At 36.3% G+C, this 22,155-nt stretch overlaps 1 protein-coding gene across 6 annotated transcripts in view; it reads left to right on the top strand.

The window, feature by feature from the left end:
• Positions 1-10,554, top strand: part of NAALADL2 (N-acetylated alpha-linked acidic dipeptidase like 2) — a 352,306-nt gene extending 341,752 nt beyond the window's left edge. For all 6 annotated transcript variants that reach the window (XM_015871850.2, XM_015871851.2, XM_032446504.1 and 3 more), the window contains one exon: positions 2,346-10,554. In XM_015871850.2, the coding sequence (XP_015727336.1) occupies positions 2,346-2,544 (199 nt within the window). In that variant the 3' untranslated portion in view covers positions 2,545-10,554. The remainder of the gene's footprint in view (positions 1-2,345) is intronic.
• Positions 10,555-22,155: the final 11,601 nt, after the last annotated feature.

Genomic DNA, 22,155 nt, shown 5'->3' with positions numbered 1-22,155 from the left:
ATACAACAATAAGGGCGATTTAGCTGTCAAGAAAAGATAAGTATTTGGAAAATATAAGATCCTTGTGATAGTCTCTGGTAGAAAATCTGAGAAAAAACAGGTATTGTATAATGTTACTTATTATTTTAAAGTATTTACATACATTAAAAAATAGATCATATTGTGCTACATAATCTGCTATGCCTTGGTTATATTACTATTGCAACTGTTAAGATATTATTAGTAAAGAATGATAACAGACTGCTTGTCTCATTCATCCATCAGATTACTCAGTTTTTCTCTTTGGATGCTGGTTTTTACTGTAGTCAGGTGAGATCGGTTGGGGATGTTTATCTTTTACAGTGGGCCACCTGCCATTGGAATTCCAGCAGTAGAATTAAACTGTTATAGCATCCTTTAATTTCAAGGTAAATCATCTTTTTTTTTTTTTTTTTTTTTTTTTTTTTTTCCCTATGTGCCTTGTTTACAGCACATTTGAAGTTATGAAAATAAAAGATCAGTTTCTATTCACTTCACATATTTTCTTTGCAGTCATCTAAAGTTCCAGCCTTCAAATCAGCATTTTAGAGTCAGATTCGTAGAAGTCTAAGTAAGTGTTGTTCTTCTGGTGGCTTCTTGGCCTATGATATTGTTATTAATTGACATTACAGCCTGCAGAGGAATAGAGAGATATGGATCAAGATGCCAGTGTTGTAAGCATTTGGAGCAGAGTCCTACCTCAAACTCTCCCAGCTACCAATCACCAGCTAGGACTGTCTCAAACCTCCTGAGAGTAGAAAGTAATGTGATTATCTCTACCATTACCCCTTCTGTTCAAGGGTATTGAGAGGTTGTGAACAGGCTTCTGTATGTCTGTGAACTGTGGATATGACAGAGGAGAGTTCTTCAAAAGCCTGATTCTTCTGGCACTGATCTCAGCAGGAGTCCCTGAATTGATTTTAGAGGGAGCAAAATCAATCCCCACTTTGAAAACCACAGTATTTACTACAGTGCAGCCTATCCTTAAAAAAACCAACCAACCAAGAATATTTGTAGCTCTCAACGTACACAGTTTTCATTTACTATATCACAGAGAAGCTTTAAGGACAATCTACAATATAACTTCAGCCTTTGAAAAACACTGCCTTTCATTCAAAGCACCTTTTCGGTCTGAAATACATGGCAGAAGATGGTAGCTATTCTGCGGTGTCATCACTATTCTTCCTTATAGACTAGCGATGAAGTGACTTATAGTAAATAAGATACATTTCTGTGGTCACCTGCCTTGTAGGTGGTTAGGAGTTTTAGTACTAATTTGGAGTTGCTGTTGGACCTGTCCTGTCATGCAATTAGGTTACTAATGGATTATCTAAATTGTCTTGATTTATTTCTGGTTTCACTTGGAAAAACAGTTTCTCCACTGCCCTGAACCCCTGCCTCGTGGTTAAGGATGTGGTGATGAGGCACCAGAGCACTTGTAACTTTCCTGCTTCAAATTTCATTCACTGCTGTTTACAATCAAAGGAGCCCCTGGGTGGAGATTTATGATATTTACATGCTCTTCTAATTAGGATAATGATCACACCTGCTTTTAGATAATATTTATAGCTTGTTTCAAAGGGTCTCATTGAAATCAATGACTAGCTTTGTGTAATGAGCCTTCAGCACATCATACAGGTAATCTTCCAAGGATTTGGGTACTACCTTTGTGTATATTTTCAAATAAACCATTACAGAAGTCTTGCAGATATTATTATAGGGAAAAAAAGATATGGATTTTGTCTCATAGGATTTAGCTGTGTATTCCACTTCTTTCTTCATGTATGTGACATTAAAGATGGATTGTTCTTGTTCTGATGCCACAAAGGATGAACTAAGGGTGCTGCTGAAGACAACGAGAGTTTTACCATTTATTTTAATACAGCTACAATTTCACCTCTGAAGTATGAAATAAACAACAGGAGCGGATAGGAAAAAAACTTCCATGCCCACAGTCCAAAGTAATGACTAAACTTATTTTTAGAAAAGAATAAGTGGAGTGCAGCTGAGACATGAAATTTTTCATGACGGTTGTGATGGGCCTAACCTCAAAATATTGATGAAATTTTCAAAGGCCAAAGAGGAATTTGAGATTTCTTTCACAGACTTTGTGAATGTTTCATCATATTTACACACAGATCAATGGACAGATACAGTTTCCAAAGCCTAAAAAATATGCAATTGTCTTTCAGTCTGCCATGGGTCAGCTTTATTGTGTGTAGCATGTACCGTCTGTAACATGTGACTGATACTTGCAGGGATTCTTGATGATTTCTGAAGATTGTTTTGAGCAAAAAAGTTTATCATTCTCCATTGTTCTCTTTTAGAAATATTCTTTACCGACTAGATGAAAGGACAAGCCAGTTTTCAGTACTGCTAGAGGCACTGGAGCACTGCAAACTACATCAGTCAAATGAGACCATTCAAGCAGCCTTGTCAGAGGTGCTGAACAGCATCAGTTCAGCTCAGGTTTACTTCAAAGCAGGACTTGATGTTTTTGAGACTACCTTAGCTGGAAAGAAATGAGAGAATTCTCTGCATTCCAAGACATTTGTTTACAACTCACTAAACAGAAGTTCAACTTGGACCAGAATTTCTCTGAGGATAAAACCTTTCTCAACTTTTCTTTCAGTTGGCGCTTAAATGTAATGCAGCGTGTGTTTTTATAAACAGAAAACAGTCTTTTGCACTGTTTACAGTATATATCAACTGTCTGTTTCTGAATGTATGAAACAAGGGGAGGGAATAACACTTAAGGATTTTTGGAAGGACATCTGCTGTATTTTTATATGTAAAGTATATTTTTTATGACTAAAGAGCTCAATCTTGCAAAGTACCAAGCATGTCCTGTGATACACTGAAGACCTGGTTCTGAGACACCCCAGAGTTATGCCAAGGTGAGCTTTCCATGCCTACTCTGTCAGAGGAATGACTTAAGTATACTGTTGTGTTCCTTAAATTCTTCAGCAAACTCAACAACTTCTTTACTCCTTTCAGGGTAAGTAATTGAAGGATGTGGCATTTCCTGGGGTATGCAGTGTGAAAGTTAATCTGGAAATGCTCAAAACTTGTTTATCAGTGCAATCCAACACCTTTACTCCTGTGGGACAATAAATACCTCAATTCTGAGAATACAGATAAACTTTGATTATCCCACCTCTGAATGAAACTGATTGTTTTCTCTACTGATTCTCACAGAGAGAATTCATGTGATGATTTCAAGAAATTTGAAAAGCTTGCATCAGTAGTTAAATGTAGGCAGAGAAATATTTTGAATCTTTATTTATACATCTAAATACATCATAATATCTTTATATAAAAAACAACTCTGCTACAGAACCAGGAATTCACCTCTGCAGTCGAGCAGATGAAGCAGAGGCTGTAATCATACCATTACATTGTTAGCTTGAAGTAATCTCTGAATGAAAGGATGAGGAGGTTCAGTGTCCTAAGCCTGTAAGGGGATAACATTCCCTTAAGAAATGCAAGTCGTAATAATATAAACACTTCAGGTTGTTAAACCCTATTGGGTTTAGAATTTTACAATTCCAAATGATTCTGGGAAGAGCTTAAAAACTGTAATTTTATATAGATTCTTAGAATTAAAGTATAATTTATTTGTTGGAAACGTTAAATGTATTGTTACCCAATTTCCCATGGAAACATTATAAAAGCATTTCAAGTATCTATGTGAATGTAAAGAAATGCCTTCAGGAACCTTTCAAAGTGCACAATTTGATGAAAGTAGGAAAGTTTACGAAAATAGCACAATACATTGACAGTGTATGTTCACATAGTGAAAACTAAGAGTTGTTTACAGATCTGTGTTTCTGTTTTCCCAAAGATGTTGACAAATGAGCCTCTGTTAGCAGCGGCCTAGGGTCAGGTATGTGCACTCGTGTTGTTTCTACATTTCTTTGCAAGTTATTGGAAAATGGACAAAAGCTTACATGGTCTGACCAGACATGGGGCTATGTAGTTGTACACTCACAACTGATGTGAGAATATGTTCAGCAACAGTCAATGCGACTGCATGAACTTAGGTATTATCTCCTCATTTTACCTGACATCTGATAAGCAAGAGTGTGTGATTATTCTTTTGCTAGTTCAGGTATCAAATGTGTTTACTGCAAAAAAGCAGGTTTGACTTCTTAAGAGTAACGTTTATTATGATGCTCCAAGGCTGATCTCTCCTTTTGTTCAGAAATTTTAATTACAGCAATATTGGAATGGTTGGAGTAGTTGCATCTAACTTGCATGTATATTTTGTGGTAGTGTTTCAGGATTGAACTGTGTTTTCTAATAGCGGCAACTCTTCTAACAGTTTAATAACATTTTCTTTACAGTGGTGACTTGTTGTGGAGTCATCTGTGGTCTTAAATGATATAGAGTTGCCAATAAGAGACCAATAATGGAGATTATCACTTCCTTTAATTCTGCCATGTGAATTTAATAACTGCTTCCTGTGTAGCCCAACAAGACTTCCTCTAGTGTAGCCTGAAGTGTACTGCAAAATCAGTGAAATCTAATGGGAAGAGTACCTCTCATGTATGATTTCTCAACCATGTAATTCTTCACTAAAACATTTATTTTGTTTTCTTGCTAATGTCCTTCTGTAACAACTTTAAAACAGCAGACTCCAATGTTCTCCACCACAAAAGGCTTTGCTACTATAAATACCTGTCCATTATAGAGAAAATCATATGATCTTGTTATAGAGATGAATCAGATGAACTTCTCAAGGACTAAAAGGCATTGATTTCAATGCAATCTCACACCTCGAGATCTTGAGGCATTTATTTCAAATGTTCAGATTGTATGTAAGTGAGTGCTCAGTGATAATATTTGCACCAGTGTAATTTTGAAAAGGGCATTTTTAAGCCATATCCTCCCACTGATTTTTAAATCCTACTTTTTTACTTCAAAGCATTTATTGCAAGTTGAGGTCCTAAATACCTGGATTATTTCTAACAGAATTTTCCTGCTGTAGAATATCAGCTAAGAGAAGATGTCAGTGAATCCTAGTAGCTTACCCAGACTTGGATTCACTCCTGTATTGTTTTGAAATGGATTGAGTGCCTTTAAAGGCTGCAGTATGTTTGCAAATTTCCTGAATGATGGAAAAAATCCATTACCTTTCCAGATGCATCCATTGCTGGAGACAGTACAACAAATGCATTGATTGCTAAATAATCTAGAGTCATATTCTCAGAGACCAGAAAATCCTTGCAACTTGCAACATTTGTGTGTTAAGATAGTTGATAACAAAAGTCTAGTCAGATTTTATTAGTGCATATTTTAGAGAGTACATAAAGAAGCTAATCAAGACAGATGAATGATAAGTACATGAGAGCTGAATTTTGAGTACTAACCCTACAAAAGGCAGTGAATAATACAGTGATATACAGTGTCTGTGCAAATTTGCAAACACACGAATAGGCAAATGCATTGTATCTTGAAAACATCATAGAAATACTAATTTACTTGCAGTGATATGATAGGTATGCATTTCTTCCATAGTTACAGTTTCTCCAAATCTCTCTCTATGTTTCTTAGTTTTTATTATTACTAAGTTAGTTAAACAAGCATTCAAAGGATAACTTTCATTTTGTTCAACTCTTGGCAAAGGAAAGTATATAAGGAAAGTATATAAGGAAATTTGTACTTTATAACCCAAGGTTTAAGTTGTAGAGACAAGTTTTTTATTTGCTGAGGTCTTCACAGTGCCTCGTTCCCAGTCACAGGATTTCTGTGTAGACAAAGAGGCTCACTGAGAACAAAAGAAAGCACAGGGAGAAAATGGAGACAGCACATGGGTAGCTATATTTTATGAATGTATCTATGTTAACCAAACTTCAGGAACTCAGTGCAGTTCTGTAGTTTGTGTTCTGCAGAACAGGCAAGGTAATAGCATGGGTGGTTCTAGATTTAAAAGCTATTAAATGCAACAAATGCAGTTAAGTCTGGGCCTGCATTTGCAAGGGAGCAGTTAAGATGTTCCTCAAAAGCCTTATGTGGTAAGCTGTTATCTGTGTTACCCAGAAACAGATACATCTGATAAATGTTATGAACATTATCTCAGGAAACAAGTGTAGAGTGGAAGATGTTCATTCCCTTTGGCTCTCCAGCATTTTATTGGTATTCTGCCAGTTTGGGAAAAGTGATAGGAAACAAATCTCATTTTAAGATACGGGAGACCCAAATTTTGAGTGCAGTTAGCCTTATACAGCACTGCAAATGTTCAAAACATGGGCAAGTGTCTGTTGGAGCTCTGAGTCTGTAAAACTTGGGATCTCTATCCCAAGATAGTATGGCAAGTAGAAGTCTCAAAAATAGCGAATAAATAATCAGTTACTGTCTATTAAAGGTTGTATTTATGGTCAAAATGACTTGCCTATCAATACAGATATAGGATTGCATGTCAGTCATTTCAGTTTTCCTATTATGTCAGATACCTGATTTTTTTGCTTACTTTCCTGAATCAGTGAGGTATTTGTCCCGGAGTCCTTTGTCTCATCACATCTAGACCTGACTGTGATTGAATATGTTCAGCTTCTTTGCATATAATGCTTGAGTTGTGTGCAAAATTACAAAGAGTACTAGAAGGTTTGCTCACTTTTAGTAAGTTTTTAGTCTAATTCCTACAGGTAGTATGAAAGCATGTGTTTTTTTCTGGCCATGTACATGCCATCTTTCATTAAATAATGGCTGCATACAAAAGGTGTATGTATAAATTTTGAGAAAGAAAAGGTGGTTAGAGCGGAAGCAAAACTTGGCTCCTGTATTTTAGTATTTTAAATGATTGTGGATGGCAAAGACTCAAGCCATATGCAAAAAAATGTACTTGAATTTGGACACTTGAACCAAGGAAGTGCCTAAAAATAATGAAGACTCACAGAGAATGCAGATCAGTAACAATTTACAACTGTCGGAATTGGACTATTTGTTTTCTGAAACTTTGGTGCTATCAGACCCAACACTTTTTTTTCTTAGTATTAATCCCACTGTCCCTGGTCATATTTACACACTCATTGTAAGTCGAGAATATGTACACTTGTAGATTGAGATTCACTGAAAGTTTGGTTCCATTCAGTCGTACTGGAATGCTCTGTTTCATTCAGTGGGACTGACTTTACCATGACCACTTACCAAGGTATGATTCTTCATGACTAAGGTCAGCAGGATTTGGCCACTATCTATGGAATTTCCCCAAAGATTTAATAACAAAATGTTGTTTTTAATTTATTCCCTTTAAATCTCTCAATATAGATTATTGCATTAAGGAGAATCTGAGTAGTCTCTTGGTGAATGAAAATAAACCCACAGGACAACATATAAATGTGTACATGCAAGTGATGTATTATAATTTTGCATTAACTGAATAGTTATTATAAATGTCAGCATGGATTAATGTACACGTTCCCGTATGAGCCGCACAGATTGGAATTAATACAAGGGCTTACAGTGAGAAATTTAATCAGAGTATGGGTGTGGAACAACTTTTGCTAAGAAAATGTGGTATATAGTTACTTGTCAGCCTAATCCATTTTGTTAAAAAAGGTTGTTTGGTTTTGTTTAAGCTACTTATCTCTGATTTATTTTTCCAAGAAGCCTTTGAAAATGAAGTCTTGCTCTTTATTTTTCTTCTAAATGCCTGCTGTCTCTAGTGTTTATGGAAAGCTTACCACGTCTTAAGACAATGCAAGGTCTTCCTGTCTGATCACTCATGGATTATTTGATACAATTAGAAGTGGTATTTCAAAGCATAGATCTTGAAAGAAAGTAATTTACTGAGCTGTTAATTTATATGATACAATATGCTTGGGTGGCTGCTATTGCCATGTGGCAGTGGAAGTATGCAATATGATGCTTTCAGGCACTAAAGAGAACAAATATGGTTATGTGATAATATTGCATTGACCTGCTAATTTTCCCTCATTTGAAATTGTTCTAGTTGGAGCTAGATATACGATACAGTGTGCTCCAACTAGAACACTCGGTTCTCTTAGCACCAGCTACAGACTCTTAATACAGGTGTTGTCTGAGCTATCAGTGTGCTCCAAGAGTTTATAATGGGACTCTTGTATCCCCAGTCAGCTTTTTTTATATGTAGTACAGTCCTGGTACTGATGTGAATGACACTGAAGTGGTAAGTCTGGCCAAGGTCAGGCTGCTGTTCCCCGCTGCCCTTAGAAAGTTAAATAAATACTCTGCAAGTACTTCCAGGGTTTTTGGAGTTTTCAGTCTGAGTACAGAAGATTCTGAAGAAATATAGTGGAACACTGTTGTTTTTTTCATGTAGTCTTATTTCCTGTTCTCAACAGCTGAAACGTCTTGTAGTCAATGAATGCACTAGAGGAGAAGAAAGGAGATGCTTAATATTTTATACTTAAAGCAGATATGATGAATACAAATTCTCTTTGCTTTCCACTTGCGGTTTATGCAAGCCAATACACAACATACCCTTATCACATATATTATGATTTGGTATTCTGAGACAAATGGAAAATAAATATAATTCCATATTCAGTGGGTATATAGTGAATATATAATTAATTCAAGCAACACTCCATGTGGGAGTGTGTTAACTATTTGCATGCAATGGAGGTATATGCTAGTGAAGATATTTTGAACAGATAGTCTGGAGGGTTTTAGTACAGGTCTACAAAGTAATATTCTTCTGCCTAAGGCCAGATATTAGCATTGCATTCATACCTAGTTGTGTTTGCTCATTGCTGTACCTTTGAGGATTAATGCTCAAATGCTGTTATCAGAGATCATGTTAGCCTCAGTATGAACTATTATTTTTATGTCGCATAACACCTTACAGATTTTAACTAATCAGATGGAATATGGAAACATTTCTGCCTTTTGTATTCAAGGGAGCTGCTGTCAACTTGTGTTATCTTTGACACAGCATGTGGAATGCCTGAATGATGACTTCATTCCATCTACATCCAAATTTTCATGTAGTAAAATCACAGTACCACAACTGATAGCTAGTCAATTCAGAATATTAAGTAACTAGTTTTTTTCAGCACGCAGTAATATAATCTTGATGCAGTGATTCCTGGAAACCAATAAATATCATATTATGTGGAAATGTGCAATGAAAGGTGATTTTTATGACGCATTATAAAATGTCGAGTCTGAATAAAACAGTGTATTTGGAACACTAATTTACTTAGTATGAACTGTACATTTATAACATAGTATAATGAAAAGGTAACGCTAACTATTAATGTAAGTAGATTCTATGTACTTTGATTAAGAAGTACATTGTACTTATTTGTGCTATGAATATGGTTTTTGCAGTCTGTGACAGTGTTTGAACAGAAGGCACTGTGGACTGGAATTCAGTAATAGACGTTTTTTGAAAGCGGTTGTGAATTAGACTTTTTTATTTTCCATAGTTGCATTTTTGTTAGATGTTGAACTGGAATATGAAGATATGTATAATGTACATTGCACTGAATGATTTGGAATTATATTCATTTGCTTTTTTGTTGTTTTTGCTTTCTTTTTTTTAATTGGATCTGCCAGTGAGCTGTAACATATGCTTCTCAAGCTGCTGATTTGGTAACATGGATCCCAGGGCATTAAAGTATAATAGAAACCTGGAAGAAGGAGAAGCATAAGGAAGAAAAATATAGGTAGGCAGAACCTCAGAAACTGGGATCTGACAGGTAAACTTTGAATTATCCACTTTTTAGATGTTGGTAGATAGCTAGCCCTGCCATTCTGGTAACTGGTCTTTCAAATTGACTCTGTATGATTCTGAGAATCACAGTTTTCAAAAACAGCTACTTTGGATCAAACTCCCAAGCATTCAGCATGGGACTTACAAGAACCAAACACATGGGAAGAAAGAAACAACAGCCCTGAGTGCTATCTGAAGAAAGAGACCAATTAGCTTTGAAAATCTTGATGAAATGTCAACATTATGTGAAATTCAGATGATCAGTTTTTTTCCTGTAGCTCAGAGATCCTAAAGTTATAAAGTAGGTATCCCATGAAATAAGAATTCCATGCTTTGCTAATATTACGTAGGTTGCTTTGAAAGTAATGTGTCCTGTTTGTTCCTGGGGAAACAGCAACTACTACAGAGAGAGCACAATAACTATCTTTTATTTCTTTCAGAGCAGCCCTTCCATATAGGAAAACTTGAAGTCTTTCCTTTACTAATGAAGCACTTGAGAGGTATAATGTAATAGTGTCACTGTAAAATGAATGTGTATTTCCGTATTTTATTTCGATTTTGTGTAGTTTAGGGTTTGTTTGTTTGTTTTTAAATTGCTGTTTTGTTCACCAGATTAAAAGTAAAAATAAAACTGATACTTTTCCAATGTTTTTAGTAATGGCTGGAATGTAAATCTGGTTTGGTACATTAGCTCTGTACATACTGTGGCTCTGACTGCCATATCTCATGGAATGTCAAAGTTTAATTTGTGAATCGTGGTCATTCACAATATCTTTTCTTTAAGCCATGTAAACGTGCCATGAAAATAAAAGTCAGCTGTACGTCAACAACTTTATGTAAGAGTCTGATTTTCCATTCCTCCTGACAGATATGAGCAAGTCAGCATCACTGAAAAACATAATTGAAGTCAAATATTCTTTGCCTTAGTATCAAAATCTTCTGTGGCCTTGCCTGGGGAATTTAATACTTAATGTTTTTCATCAAGTATCCATTGGAACAATAAAATTATTTATTTTTATATTACATGTTATTTACATATGTTGCCTATATACTTTTCACATGTTTTAATAATTACAAGTAGCCAAGCTTTGTACAGAATGCATATGTCTGAAAGAATGGAAATATAAAAACATCTCCTTTTTTTCCTTTAACCTTAAGCTAACTATACAGCATCTTTTGCACTTGTTTTCCTTCTGAAGTAGTAGCATAGAGATTCAGATTAGAATGGGGTCCATGTGTAATTATGAAGGCATTTGCATTTTATATGAAGCATTGGATATGGTAACCATGTAATGAGTAATTTGATCCTGTCACAGTTTAACATTTAGGTTCTGTCTTATGAGTAGGATGAGAACAGAAACATCGAATCCAGCACAATCTGACCAGAATGGGATGAAGGTCCTCAGAGTGGCAAAAAACAGGAGCTGGGAAAGGCAGCTGCTGCTAAGATTTCACCATAACAGAAAGCAAAAAGTGGAGGTCAGACTCTTGCCCAAATAACTGATCCTGTTTAAACAAGCCCTGAAGCTGTTCTGAATGTGCTGTAGACCAGTGACAATGGATCTCCCCACACTGATCAGTTTATAGTGAGAAGGGCAAGGTAAGAGACAAGAGAGGGTAGACTAAAACTAGTAACAGTAGCAAATCTCTTTGAAAGAGAAAGAAGGTCCCTGAAAGCTAACCTTCTTTTTTTCATGGGCAGGAAATGGCACAAGGAGCAGAATCAATTTTGAGATGCTTAGTAACAACAGCTGGATCACCCCTTACTCCCTCACAGGCAGGCAAGAGAGTGAGTGGTCCTAGGGCTAAATAAGGTAAGCCGGGTCTAAATAAGTGAGTTTTAAAAGCATTAAGTCTTTTGTGGAGTCACCAAAGCAGATAGTTCTCTCAGCAAAGTGACCTTGAAGAGTCCACTGACCTTAGTTCAACCTCTTTCTGCTTATAGTCTTCTCCTCTGAGCCAAAGGAGCTCTGAGTTGCATCTCAAATACTGTAAACCAAGATCAGTCCTTTGAAACTGTCAGCATACATCAAATGAAGATCTCATCCACTTGTTTGAGGCTGAGCTACAAATGGGAGAAGCACTCCCTGACATTGTTTGACAGTCTCATTTCAAGAGAAATCGAGTAGGTTTTTCTTGTCAATGTCTTGAATTCATCTTTGGTGTATTTCAGCTGAGGTCAGTGATATGCCAGAGATGATTTATCCCATTGGATAAGGGTTGCTTTTACTGCACAAAAGAGAACACATATCAGAACTAATACCATGCCAATATTTACCTCCTTTTAATGCCAGTGTCACCAGTTTATAGTGGCTAATGTACTTAAAATTTGACTTCTCCCTTGAACAAAAAGTTACCTGCCACCCTGTAAGTATGAGCTGCTTTCATACTGAATAATACAAGTCAGTTTCAGACAGTGGCATTCTGTAACCCTGAACCTTGACTAAAGAAGGTGATGATAAGAACTCTGTTACTGTCTCTTCTCCAGGAAGAAGGGAAAGTATGATTTCTATGAAAATTATAGTTAGAGATGTACTTTAAAAGCTGAAAACATAGAAAAATATAAAGCTTAAAAAAGTATGCGTTCAGGTAGCTGTTGGTCATGCAGTTTAGAATGAAAGTTATAGAAAGATTATGTAAAGTAAAGCAAAAAGGGATAATTTAATGTCAATATTGAAGATAAAATGCCTGAGATGTCTTTGAATTGATGGAATAAACTTGTGGAGGCTGTTACAGAAGAGAGAATAAAAACCTTAAGGTTAAGCCCTGTGGTTTAATATCAAGAAGCTTGATATATATAAGTTGTAGCACAAGAGAGGACCTACTGCCATATGACTACTCTGAAATATCTAATACCTATCAGAAGGAACTGTTGAATTCTAAACTAGAATGCAAGATCCAGAAAAGCCAGGAGAAAAGGTTTTGTTGTCCACAGCTAACACCAAAAGGTTGACATATCTAAGTTTATTCTTGAGTTTTTCCTCTGAATAATAACAGAGATCCATAAAGATGGATTTGTCTAGCCTGGGTGACAGGCAGGTGTTTGTCAGCGTGGGACTGCACATGAAAGATGGTCAAATTAGCTGGAGTAAGTTTCCACATATGTCATATGTCACTGCATTTTCCTAGAGTGAAAGATCACTGTGTTATCTAAAATGAAGATGCAGAACTGTAGTGGGGGACCTTGATATGCAGATATTACTCCTGAAGTGAGCAAGAAAAATGAGCTGATACCCCCACACGTGAAGTTCACATTACAAATGCTGGCAGAATGACCCTATAATGAACACCAACTGAGTTCACTTTTAGGACTCTGCCATTCATAAAGTGCTTGTCATGCTCTCCTAACCTAACATAATCAGGGCCCTATGAGTGAGTAATAGCCTTGTATTCATAATAAGGCAATTTATTATCCTGTATGTAAAATGACAACTTCATTATCATTCACTATTATGAAATAGCAGGGAAAGCGGCAGTTGAAATAAAAAGGCAGCATTTTAAATAATTCTTTTTAAAATATGAAAATTCAATACATACTTTTGTGGAATGTAACATTTCTATTAATATATGAAAAATTTATCTTGGTGTTCCATGTCATACTTCACTGATATTTTGTCATTACATTTTGAGAGAATTATTTACAGCGTCTGCTTGCACCATCATGGCTTCTTTTTTCTTTCCCCCCCAGCTACCTTTATACCACCCACTGAGTACTTTTAGACTGGTGGAATTCTGCCTCACTTACTTTTATAGCCTCTTTTATTGACTCTGGTCAGTGCAAATGTGTAAACTGAATGCAAATGCTTAGTTCCAGTGACAGAACAGTGCAAAAATACTAGCCAGAGGATTGGCTCCATTACCTCTATGAGGCCTAAAAATTCCATATGTAATAAACAACTGTCCTTTGAGCTCCTGCTGGTTCTACTGCCTGTTTTTGGAATATGGGGAACTATCTCAGAATGGTTATACAACTTTTCTATTTTTTATAAGACTTCTGAGAAAAAATCCTGTTCAGAATACAGTAATTTGCTTCAAATTACATATCGATGCCTACCATTCTGTTATTCCTGAATCGATAAAAGTGAATGTGTCCACAATAAGTAGTTCATTGAGTAGACACTGGAACATTGTATAACAAAGTGTGATATGGGTTGGTGATCGAATATGTTAGGGTTAGTATCATTAAGTGTAGCAGGGGAGGTATGTTATGTCAGTGGGGACGAATAGCATGAAGCTGAGAGAAGTGACACATCTCTTTGTCTCTTCCAAACACGGTAGGCTTTGTATATTCTAATAATTTTTCTGCATCAATTTGCTTTCTGAAGATCATTCATTGCTATGACCAGGCCTCACCTTGCACACTTTGGGGATCTCTAATGCAGTCTGCCTGAGGAACTACTTTGCAGGTATGCCATAAATGTAATAAAATCTTCTGTAAGAGGGAACAGTGATTACTGCTGTTATGTGATGCTTTCTGAGAATTTTCAGCCAGAACATGTGTTTGCACTCTAACATTGTTAGGACTCAATAATGGATAATCTATATGATGAATACTAAGATAGACAGCTATACTAAACCAGGAAATAAGTTCATTAGAAAAAAAAAAAAAAAAAAAAAGAAAGACTTGTATTGTCACATCCAAGTCTCTATGCTGATCTGTGTCATGACACCTATACACATGAAAGGACTTAGCAAAGAATCAGGAAGATGGGCATATCTGGGACCCCCTGCATTCCAGCAGAGAACCAGACCTGCTGGACCATCCTTCCTGAGCCTTTGTCAGAGACAGAGATTTTTGCTGAGATAAATGTATCTTGTTAGAGAACAGCTCCATACCCCCTTTTTCTTTTTTTCCTTCTTTTTTTTTTTTTTTTTTCTTTTTCCAAGAGGATGTACAAAGACTTGAGAATTCTCTCCCTGACCAATTGTATGACACTTCAGATAAATCTTTATATGCAATAATATTCAAGGACCTAAGTAATACATCATATTTGATCTGACCAGGCATAAATCATTTATTCATGATATATCATTCATAACTTGATTCATTGACTCATCTTTAGACAAGACAAGGTCAGTAGAAAAAAATGATTAAGCTTTTTGCCTGCAGGAAAAAGCAGCTTAAACAATAAATTCATCTTCACATCTGACTTTATGAAACTTGACAGGGAAGATTTTAAAAATAGAACTAGAAGACTTTAAAAGCCAACTTTTACTCCCAATTACACTGATTTAAATCTACAGTCACTCCGCTGACTGTAGAGTAAATGGGAAAAGCCTGTATGAGTCAGTGGAATCACTATGGACTTTGTATCATCAGGGAAGAATTTGATTCTGAAAGAGGTGACGTGGACATTTAAAGTTGAAAATTATGTGCCTTAATATTTTATCGCATCAAAAATGGCAGATCAGTCTCTGTAACCACTCGTATTATTATAAATCTGGCAACATGACATGAAATTTCAGACTAGTCCGAGCCTTCTAGGAAGCTGAACTAAACAGCCTCCTTGATTTACAGTTGACATTTCTTCCTGTGTTTCCATTAGATTTAATTTCAGTGGAGCTGTTGTCCTCTTGACAGCAGCATCTTGAGAAGAGGTCATTCTTTCTTCTGTTAAATCACGTAAGGCAGAAGAGTATGTCATTTCCTTGCCATGTGTCCATGGTCCTAGCACTCTGTTCTGATATGTTTCCAAGCCATTGCTCATAGAAGAGAGTCAAAACTTCCTCAGTGTGGCACTGACAATTTGTTGTGGAATAGTTTCTTAAGAGAGGGCACAATGAAATTCAAATAAATGTGCATTTATTTTAAAATAAACTGAAGCAAATTCTCAAGGTTGAACTTTATTCTGTTTAGTAAAAATCTGAACTCAGTTTGCCGATCTAAGGGTGACTAAATGCCTTTATCGTCTGGTGAAACTGATAGAAAATGAGGGTGCTTAATTCATTAAACCCTTTGGAATTGTTCTGCTTGGTTTTAAGAAATAGAGCTGTAAAAACATAACTGTGAAAACAGCTACAATCTGTATTTTGCATCAGTGAACCTGGAAGCAGATTCAAGTAAAAGGGAAAGATACGTTGGAAAAGAAACAAGCTGTAAGACAGATTGTGATGAGTCACTTCAGAGGGATTCAGGGAGGCTTTATTTTCTTTTTGTCTTTTTCTATTTCAGGCTGTTGTGTTTCACAGTAGCCTGGCAAATGCTGCAATTATAAGTATGTGCTGGAGAGTCCTTGAGCAGTGCATCTTCCCTACATAACATTCTAAGAACCCGTGCTAAATAATCTGGTGCTGATTTCACATCTCCAGTGTTCAGTAGCCTTTAAAATTTCTCATTTCTTTTCTCTGTTATGGTGCTTTAGGCAGTAGCATAAGACAGAAATATATGCTCAAGACATACAGCAGCATTTTCTTATCTCACAGTCCTCACAAGGAGCACTAGCTCTATTATTATTATTATTATTATTATTATATGAATATAATTTGCTTATTCTTTAAATATTTTTTTTTTAACAATCCTAGAAGTAAATTCCAACTTGGCACCTAATCTAAATACAGCACCATCCACAAAATAAAATACAACAAAAATTCATCCACAGAAGAAGGGCAGAATAGAACTAAAGCAAGAACTCAGAGCCCACTCTTCTCACCTATAGGCAAAATGATTCAAAGGAAGAGGCAACCAGTGGCTCCTGGTGCTGGTGTGATTCAGTCTGGAGGAGAAAGGAGTTTTTTGAAGCCTTTAGCTTTAGATTTGAATACTTTATCTCATCCCATGTAACTCTGTATAGCTCCTAAACTTATAATGAAGTTACTCTATTCTAAGCAAGAGAGACACAAAAAATAATCAAACAATCATTTACTGTGAGCCAGCCTGCTTGTTTCTCTGTTTCTTTTTCTTTTGTAGTTCTTTATGCATAGGTTTCTATTCTGGTGTAATTTAAATTCCCGCAGAAGTTTTCTACTCTGTTTCAAGGACACTGTGGCTTGACACTATTCTAATGACACTTTCCATTATTGCTTTTCTATTTCTTACCCATACAAATGAAGCATTATGTTGATATTGTAAAGTAGTTTGAATCAAATTCTTTCCTGAGAAAAATCCACTGATTTGGGCCAAATAAAGCATCTTTTTAATGTTGGCCAGTTACATTTTATTATCTCACAATGAGTTTCTCCAGCATAAAGCATTTCCCTTCCTTTCCTTATGGTATTCTTCTTGTCAGCACATGGCGATGTCTAAGTGATCTGGTGCTGTCTTACCTCAGGAAATATATTTCTGCTTTCCACATCAGGCCCTTCCTATTCATTGTATTGTTCCCTTTCTTCCTGGTGTGAAACATTGTAGAAAGTGTTGCTGAGTTAATTGGTGATACTTCACAATACTGATATTTTAGACCAAAGCCTTGTTTGTCTAGAATGCAAGACATTACACTTTGTGAAAAACTACCTACACACTATGCTTTAATGTGATGTGTTTTCTTATTTGGACTTAGCTATGCATTTCCTTCTTAAAACAGATGTGAAAATAAATGGCTGCACCCATATATAGCTCTTAGTCCACAGCTATATAATTATTCAAATTCAAGACTTTTCTGCGATATTGGAAGCATACGTGGATGTCGTTTTGCTGTTTGAATATCAATTTTATACAATCCCAGCATTAATCCCATGAGTAAAGGCGTGCTTTAAAGATAGAAACATGTAATTCAGAATGTCTGGCTGTATTTTCCAATTGCTGTTAAGAAAAGAACTATTAATACTAAAACATGATGCTCAGCGGATAAGGTCAAATTCATTCTGCAGGTTTAATGACATCATAATTTATGAGATATGTATGGAGCAAGAAAGGAGAATATTGATCCATTAACATACATTTGAAAATCAAAGACCATCTATCTCCTGGCAGTTATAACACAAGTTCAATGCTACATGATAGTAAACCTTTTTATTTCCTTTCTAAATGAAGGACAGAGAAGCAATTTAAAAACTGAAAGTGATTGAATCTATAGATGACACTTGAAAGTCTGAAACTTGTGGACCATGACGTCAAAGCTGATGAAATCACACAGAGGGACAATACCTGGAGCAACAGGAAGGCTACAAAGAATTACTCTGGCTTTTGGACTAGGTAAGTGCTCTATCACATGTGATAAGTGTTTTTGTTCCATTATACATATGGAGAAATTGAGTGCAAGCACAACATCCAGAGTCACTCATGAGAGTTCAGAAATAAAGAGCCTCCAAGATTTCCAGTCCACTGTTCTATTCTGCAGAAAAACAGTTCTTTTCTGTGCATCAGAGGATGACCTACAGATACTTATAAAATCAGCAGGAAGGCACCTTTTGCATTCTACCTTCAGAGGTGCAGCCCCAGCAAGGGCAGAAAGGCCTGAGCACCAAACTCAGATACCAACGTGAGGTGGTTATCAAACTGGGAGAACTACCAATTTAAATGTCACTGCCTGGTGATGTAGGGTTTAACTGCACAGTTCCATTGGGTGGACCCTGGGGAAAGCAACAAAGCAAACCCTGATGGTTCTTTCATAGGAAAAGCAATACATTCCTGCTATGCTTGTGTATCTGTGCCATGCCTAACATGGTTGTATTTTAGTGCCTATTCTTACAGTTCACTTACCATTATTAAATGAAGTGTGTATATATATGCATGTGTGTGTATATATATATATATATATACGGTTTTGCTAGTTGGCTACGAAATCATCTTCCTCACTGCAAATATCAGGGAAAGCCTTTTTTAACATAACCGATTTCAGTTAGATTTGGGTGTGGTTTGGCCTTCTTTCAGATATATTGCACATTGTGAAGTCAGTGTGGACTTTATAATAGTAGTTGCTTCCCTCAGCAAATACGTACAAAGTTCAGGTAGAGTTTTTCAGGATTCATAGAATGTAAGTGTGACTTTTTTTGTTTGTTTGTTGGTTGTTGTTTTCACTTGTTTGTTTCTATCTAGCATTGATTTTCTCTACCTGCCTACCTGTTTCCATTGTTTTTCTGTTTCTCAATTGTTTTCATGCAAGCATATAATTCAGACGGAATAGCATACTCTGCAGGTCGGTCAGCATTGAAAGATACAGAAGTTACATATTAAGTATGTGTTTTTTCATGAAAAAACAGTAATCTATTACAGCTCTGCTGGAACTGAACAAAAATGCATAACATTTTCTATGCAGTCTGTCTTGCATCTTCCTAAAGCAGGTATAAATTTGCACTTAAATTGCCACAGTTTGGGCCATTCTTCGTGTTGCATTTCAATCCTGACCAAGCTACAGCTTAGAGCAAAATGCAAAGAAAATATCAACCCCCATTAGGAAAATTCAGTGTCATTTTCAGGTTGGGTACAGTCAAGATAAGGATAATGAAACATGTTTTCCCGAATCTTTAAGAGCTGTCATGACTTGGTCGCAATCTTTCTGCTCAGGCCATAGTTCCATGGCACTGAAACTGATTAAAACTTCATTTCCATACACTAAATTTGCTTTTAACACATTTATGTTATAACATCAGCATTTCAGTGGTAGGTGAAATACTGCGTGATATTTTGAAGCCACATTTTTTCCTACTTGGAGAAATCAGCTATGATATTTGTAAAACTATTTGTATCTTCAAAATGTGTGTTAGTTTCCTGGGAGAGACTTCCAAGCATAGTACTGATCTGGATTTCTCCTCTGAAAGGCTAACTGAATGGAATACTAACTAGTCTTTGCTCAGTGCATTGGATAAATATGGTGATTTCTATTTATAAAGTTAAGTGAGAGAGATCTGCCTGATGCTGTGGCATGACTAGTTGTCTGATGCTGAGACAGCATGTGCACAGGCCTTTCTTTTGGCGTAATTTGTGTTTGTGTACAGACAGATACAGTCTCTCTGTGAAATAAATGGAGATCAGATTTCTGAGTTCTTTCTGTCCCAGGCTAAACAAGTAGAATTGCTCAGTTTTCTAAAGGGATTGGATACCTCAGATTTAAAACACAATTTAGTAGCATGCATGCATAATTTTGTGTCATGTGATGGAAGGTGGTTGAAGCAGCATCAGCTGTGTGGGAGACCAAGTCCAGTAATTAGCTTTCTTTACATTTGGCAACAAATAACTGTGCAGTAATATTAGAAGAGCATCACCGAAGCTAATTTTCAGTAATGCGACTCCTTGATATTACAAATGCATGAATCTAATTAAATAAAGTTAATTGAATTTTAAAAGGCTGCTTACAACTCACACATCAGGTGGTTTTCTGCATCACATCATCAGAAATATCTCTTTGCAAAATAATAACAACAACATTCCTCCTACCTTAAACTGATTACATTTTCTTTCTCACTGTCCCGTGGACTCAATATGCTTGGCATTTCTCATTGTATAATTTTATCCCTGACCACACTTATATAAGGAAGCATAATCTCATCACAGTAGAGCTGTTGAGTGGTGATGGTCAAGAAAAGTCACCGAGCTGCCTCTCTAAGAAGAGAGAAATTTTAGAACATGAAGTGGAGATGTCCACCTTGACAGCCTTATCTGAGATGGTGCAGCTCTTGTTTTGGCTATGTCAATATGGGTGAGAAAATGGGCTGAGAAAGAAAAAAGATGTTACTTCATCTTTTGCACTCATGAAAGGCCAACTTGTCACTGATATTATCTGAAATTCTTCCCAAAGTTTATTCCCCAAGAACCTGCTCACCAGAAAACTGTATGGTTCAACTATCAGTCTTATCAGCTCCCATGGATTTAATCAATAGTTGTCTTGAGTCCACATAATCACAACTTAACCCCTAGTAGCTGTTTTTGAAAGGAACTCTCTCGGGTGCCACAAACCAGTTGAAAACACTATTATTCTTGGCTTCCTGTGCTGCAAAGGAGAAAAGAAAAATTAATAATCAAAGCTGCATAATGAACTGAATGGCAGCTTACTTATGGAAGGTGCATTTTCATCTTCAGCAATTGAAGAAGAAATGACTTCTGAGAATACAAATGAGGAAAATCAAATACCTCAAAATCTTTGGGAGGAAATTTTGACTTATCAGATAATGAGCTTTTAGTGATGAGAATGATAATGATTCCATTACTAATACCGATAACAATAATAATGGCGGTGTATGAGCTTAGCAAATAGTTTGCATCTGGTAGGAGAACAAATTATTAATATCAGAACTGAAAAAAAGACTTTGAAAGATGCAATTTAAAAGAAAAAAATGCTGTAAGAGGCATGAAGAAGCATAACAGTAATTATAAACTAAATGAAGAAATATGGAATTTGTTTGCTTTATTTAAAGGAACTGGAATAAAATTGCAAGGTAGAGGAAACATATTAGCAACCTGAATTCAGATCTATCCTATTACTATCCACAGATCAGTGTCAGATGGCCAGAAAGGCTGTTACTTGTGCCAGTTTTTAAAACCCTGGGGAAAAAAATAATAATAATAATAATAAAAATGGATGGCCAAAATAATTTCCTTTTTTTTTTTTTCTAAAACTGAGAACTTTTCCCTTTCTGTAAGATATCAGACAGAGAGGCTGAAATATGATCTACTTACCCTTGACAGTAACAAAGCTTTTCTCAAAGACATCAACAGAGATTGGAATGGAACCAAAATGATCAAGAAGACTGATATTGTCTGAACTAATTAGGATAGTTAGTTATCAAATATACACCTAAACTGTTCCATAAAACACAGCCTGCCAGGTCTAGCCTCAGGGGGCAGTTCTATAGAGTCAGTATGAGAAGTTATGTTGATACAGAGACTATTATCATCAACTGACATTTACCTTCCACCTCTTTATCTAAAATCATGCTTCTATTCATTCATAATCTATGATAAGTAAAATATACATCAGAGGAATACATTATGTAATAAGCTCCGTATAGTAATTTTCAGCCAAGCTAGTCAAGGCTGCAGTTTTAATGAACTTCAGGTTCTCACTTCGTGTTCTGCAGGGAGAAAATCAGTGAGCTGATTCCAGTGGCTCTGATGCTGGTGCTTATGCTGTTAAACAACACCTGGCTCATGCCTCGTCTGTGGCCTCTGACCAATAGCGTTCGGGGAAGCAAAAACAATAGTTAAACATAGACTAAGTTGCTTGTTCACTGGAAGCATCACCTAATGCCCGGTGTTACTGTAGCTGTAAGAAGGGACTGGGCCAACTGCTGAATGCTGTCAGAGAGTTGATACAGCTCAATGGGAGAACACCTGGTCATAAACGAGCAGCTTTGAGGCAGGATTTCGGAACTGGGTTGTGCAACAATGTAAGTATACAATAAACAAAGGAGAGGGAAAAAAAGGAAAGAGACAAAACACTCGTTTTCTTCCACTCTTTTTTTCCCTGTTACTTCCTAGCGACAGGGACTGTAAGCGGGTTTAATAAAAGAGACCAGGCAAAACGGACTTCATTACGGGAAAAGATATTAACAGCTGCTTATTT

Source organism: Coturnix japonica, chromosome 9 (genome assembly GCF_001577835.2).
Source record: "Coturnix japonica isolate 7356 chromosome 9, Coturnix japonica 2.1, whole genome shotgun sequence".
In the NCBI taxonomy this organism is placed as follows: Eukaryota; Metazoa; Chordata; class Aves; order Galliformes; family Phasianidae; genus Coturnix; species Coturnix japonica.
Note: the sequence above shows the minus strand (reverse complement) of the source record. Positions and strands in the feature narration are given on the sequence as shown.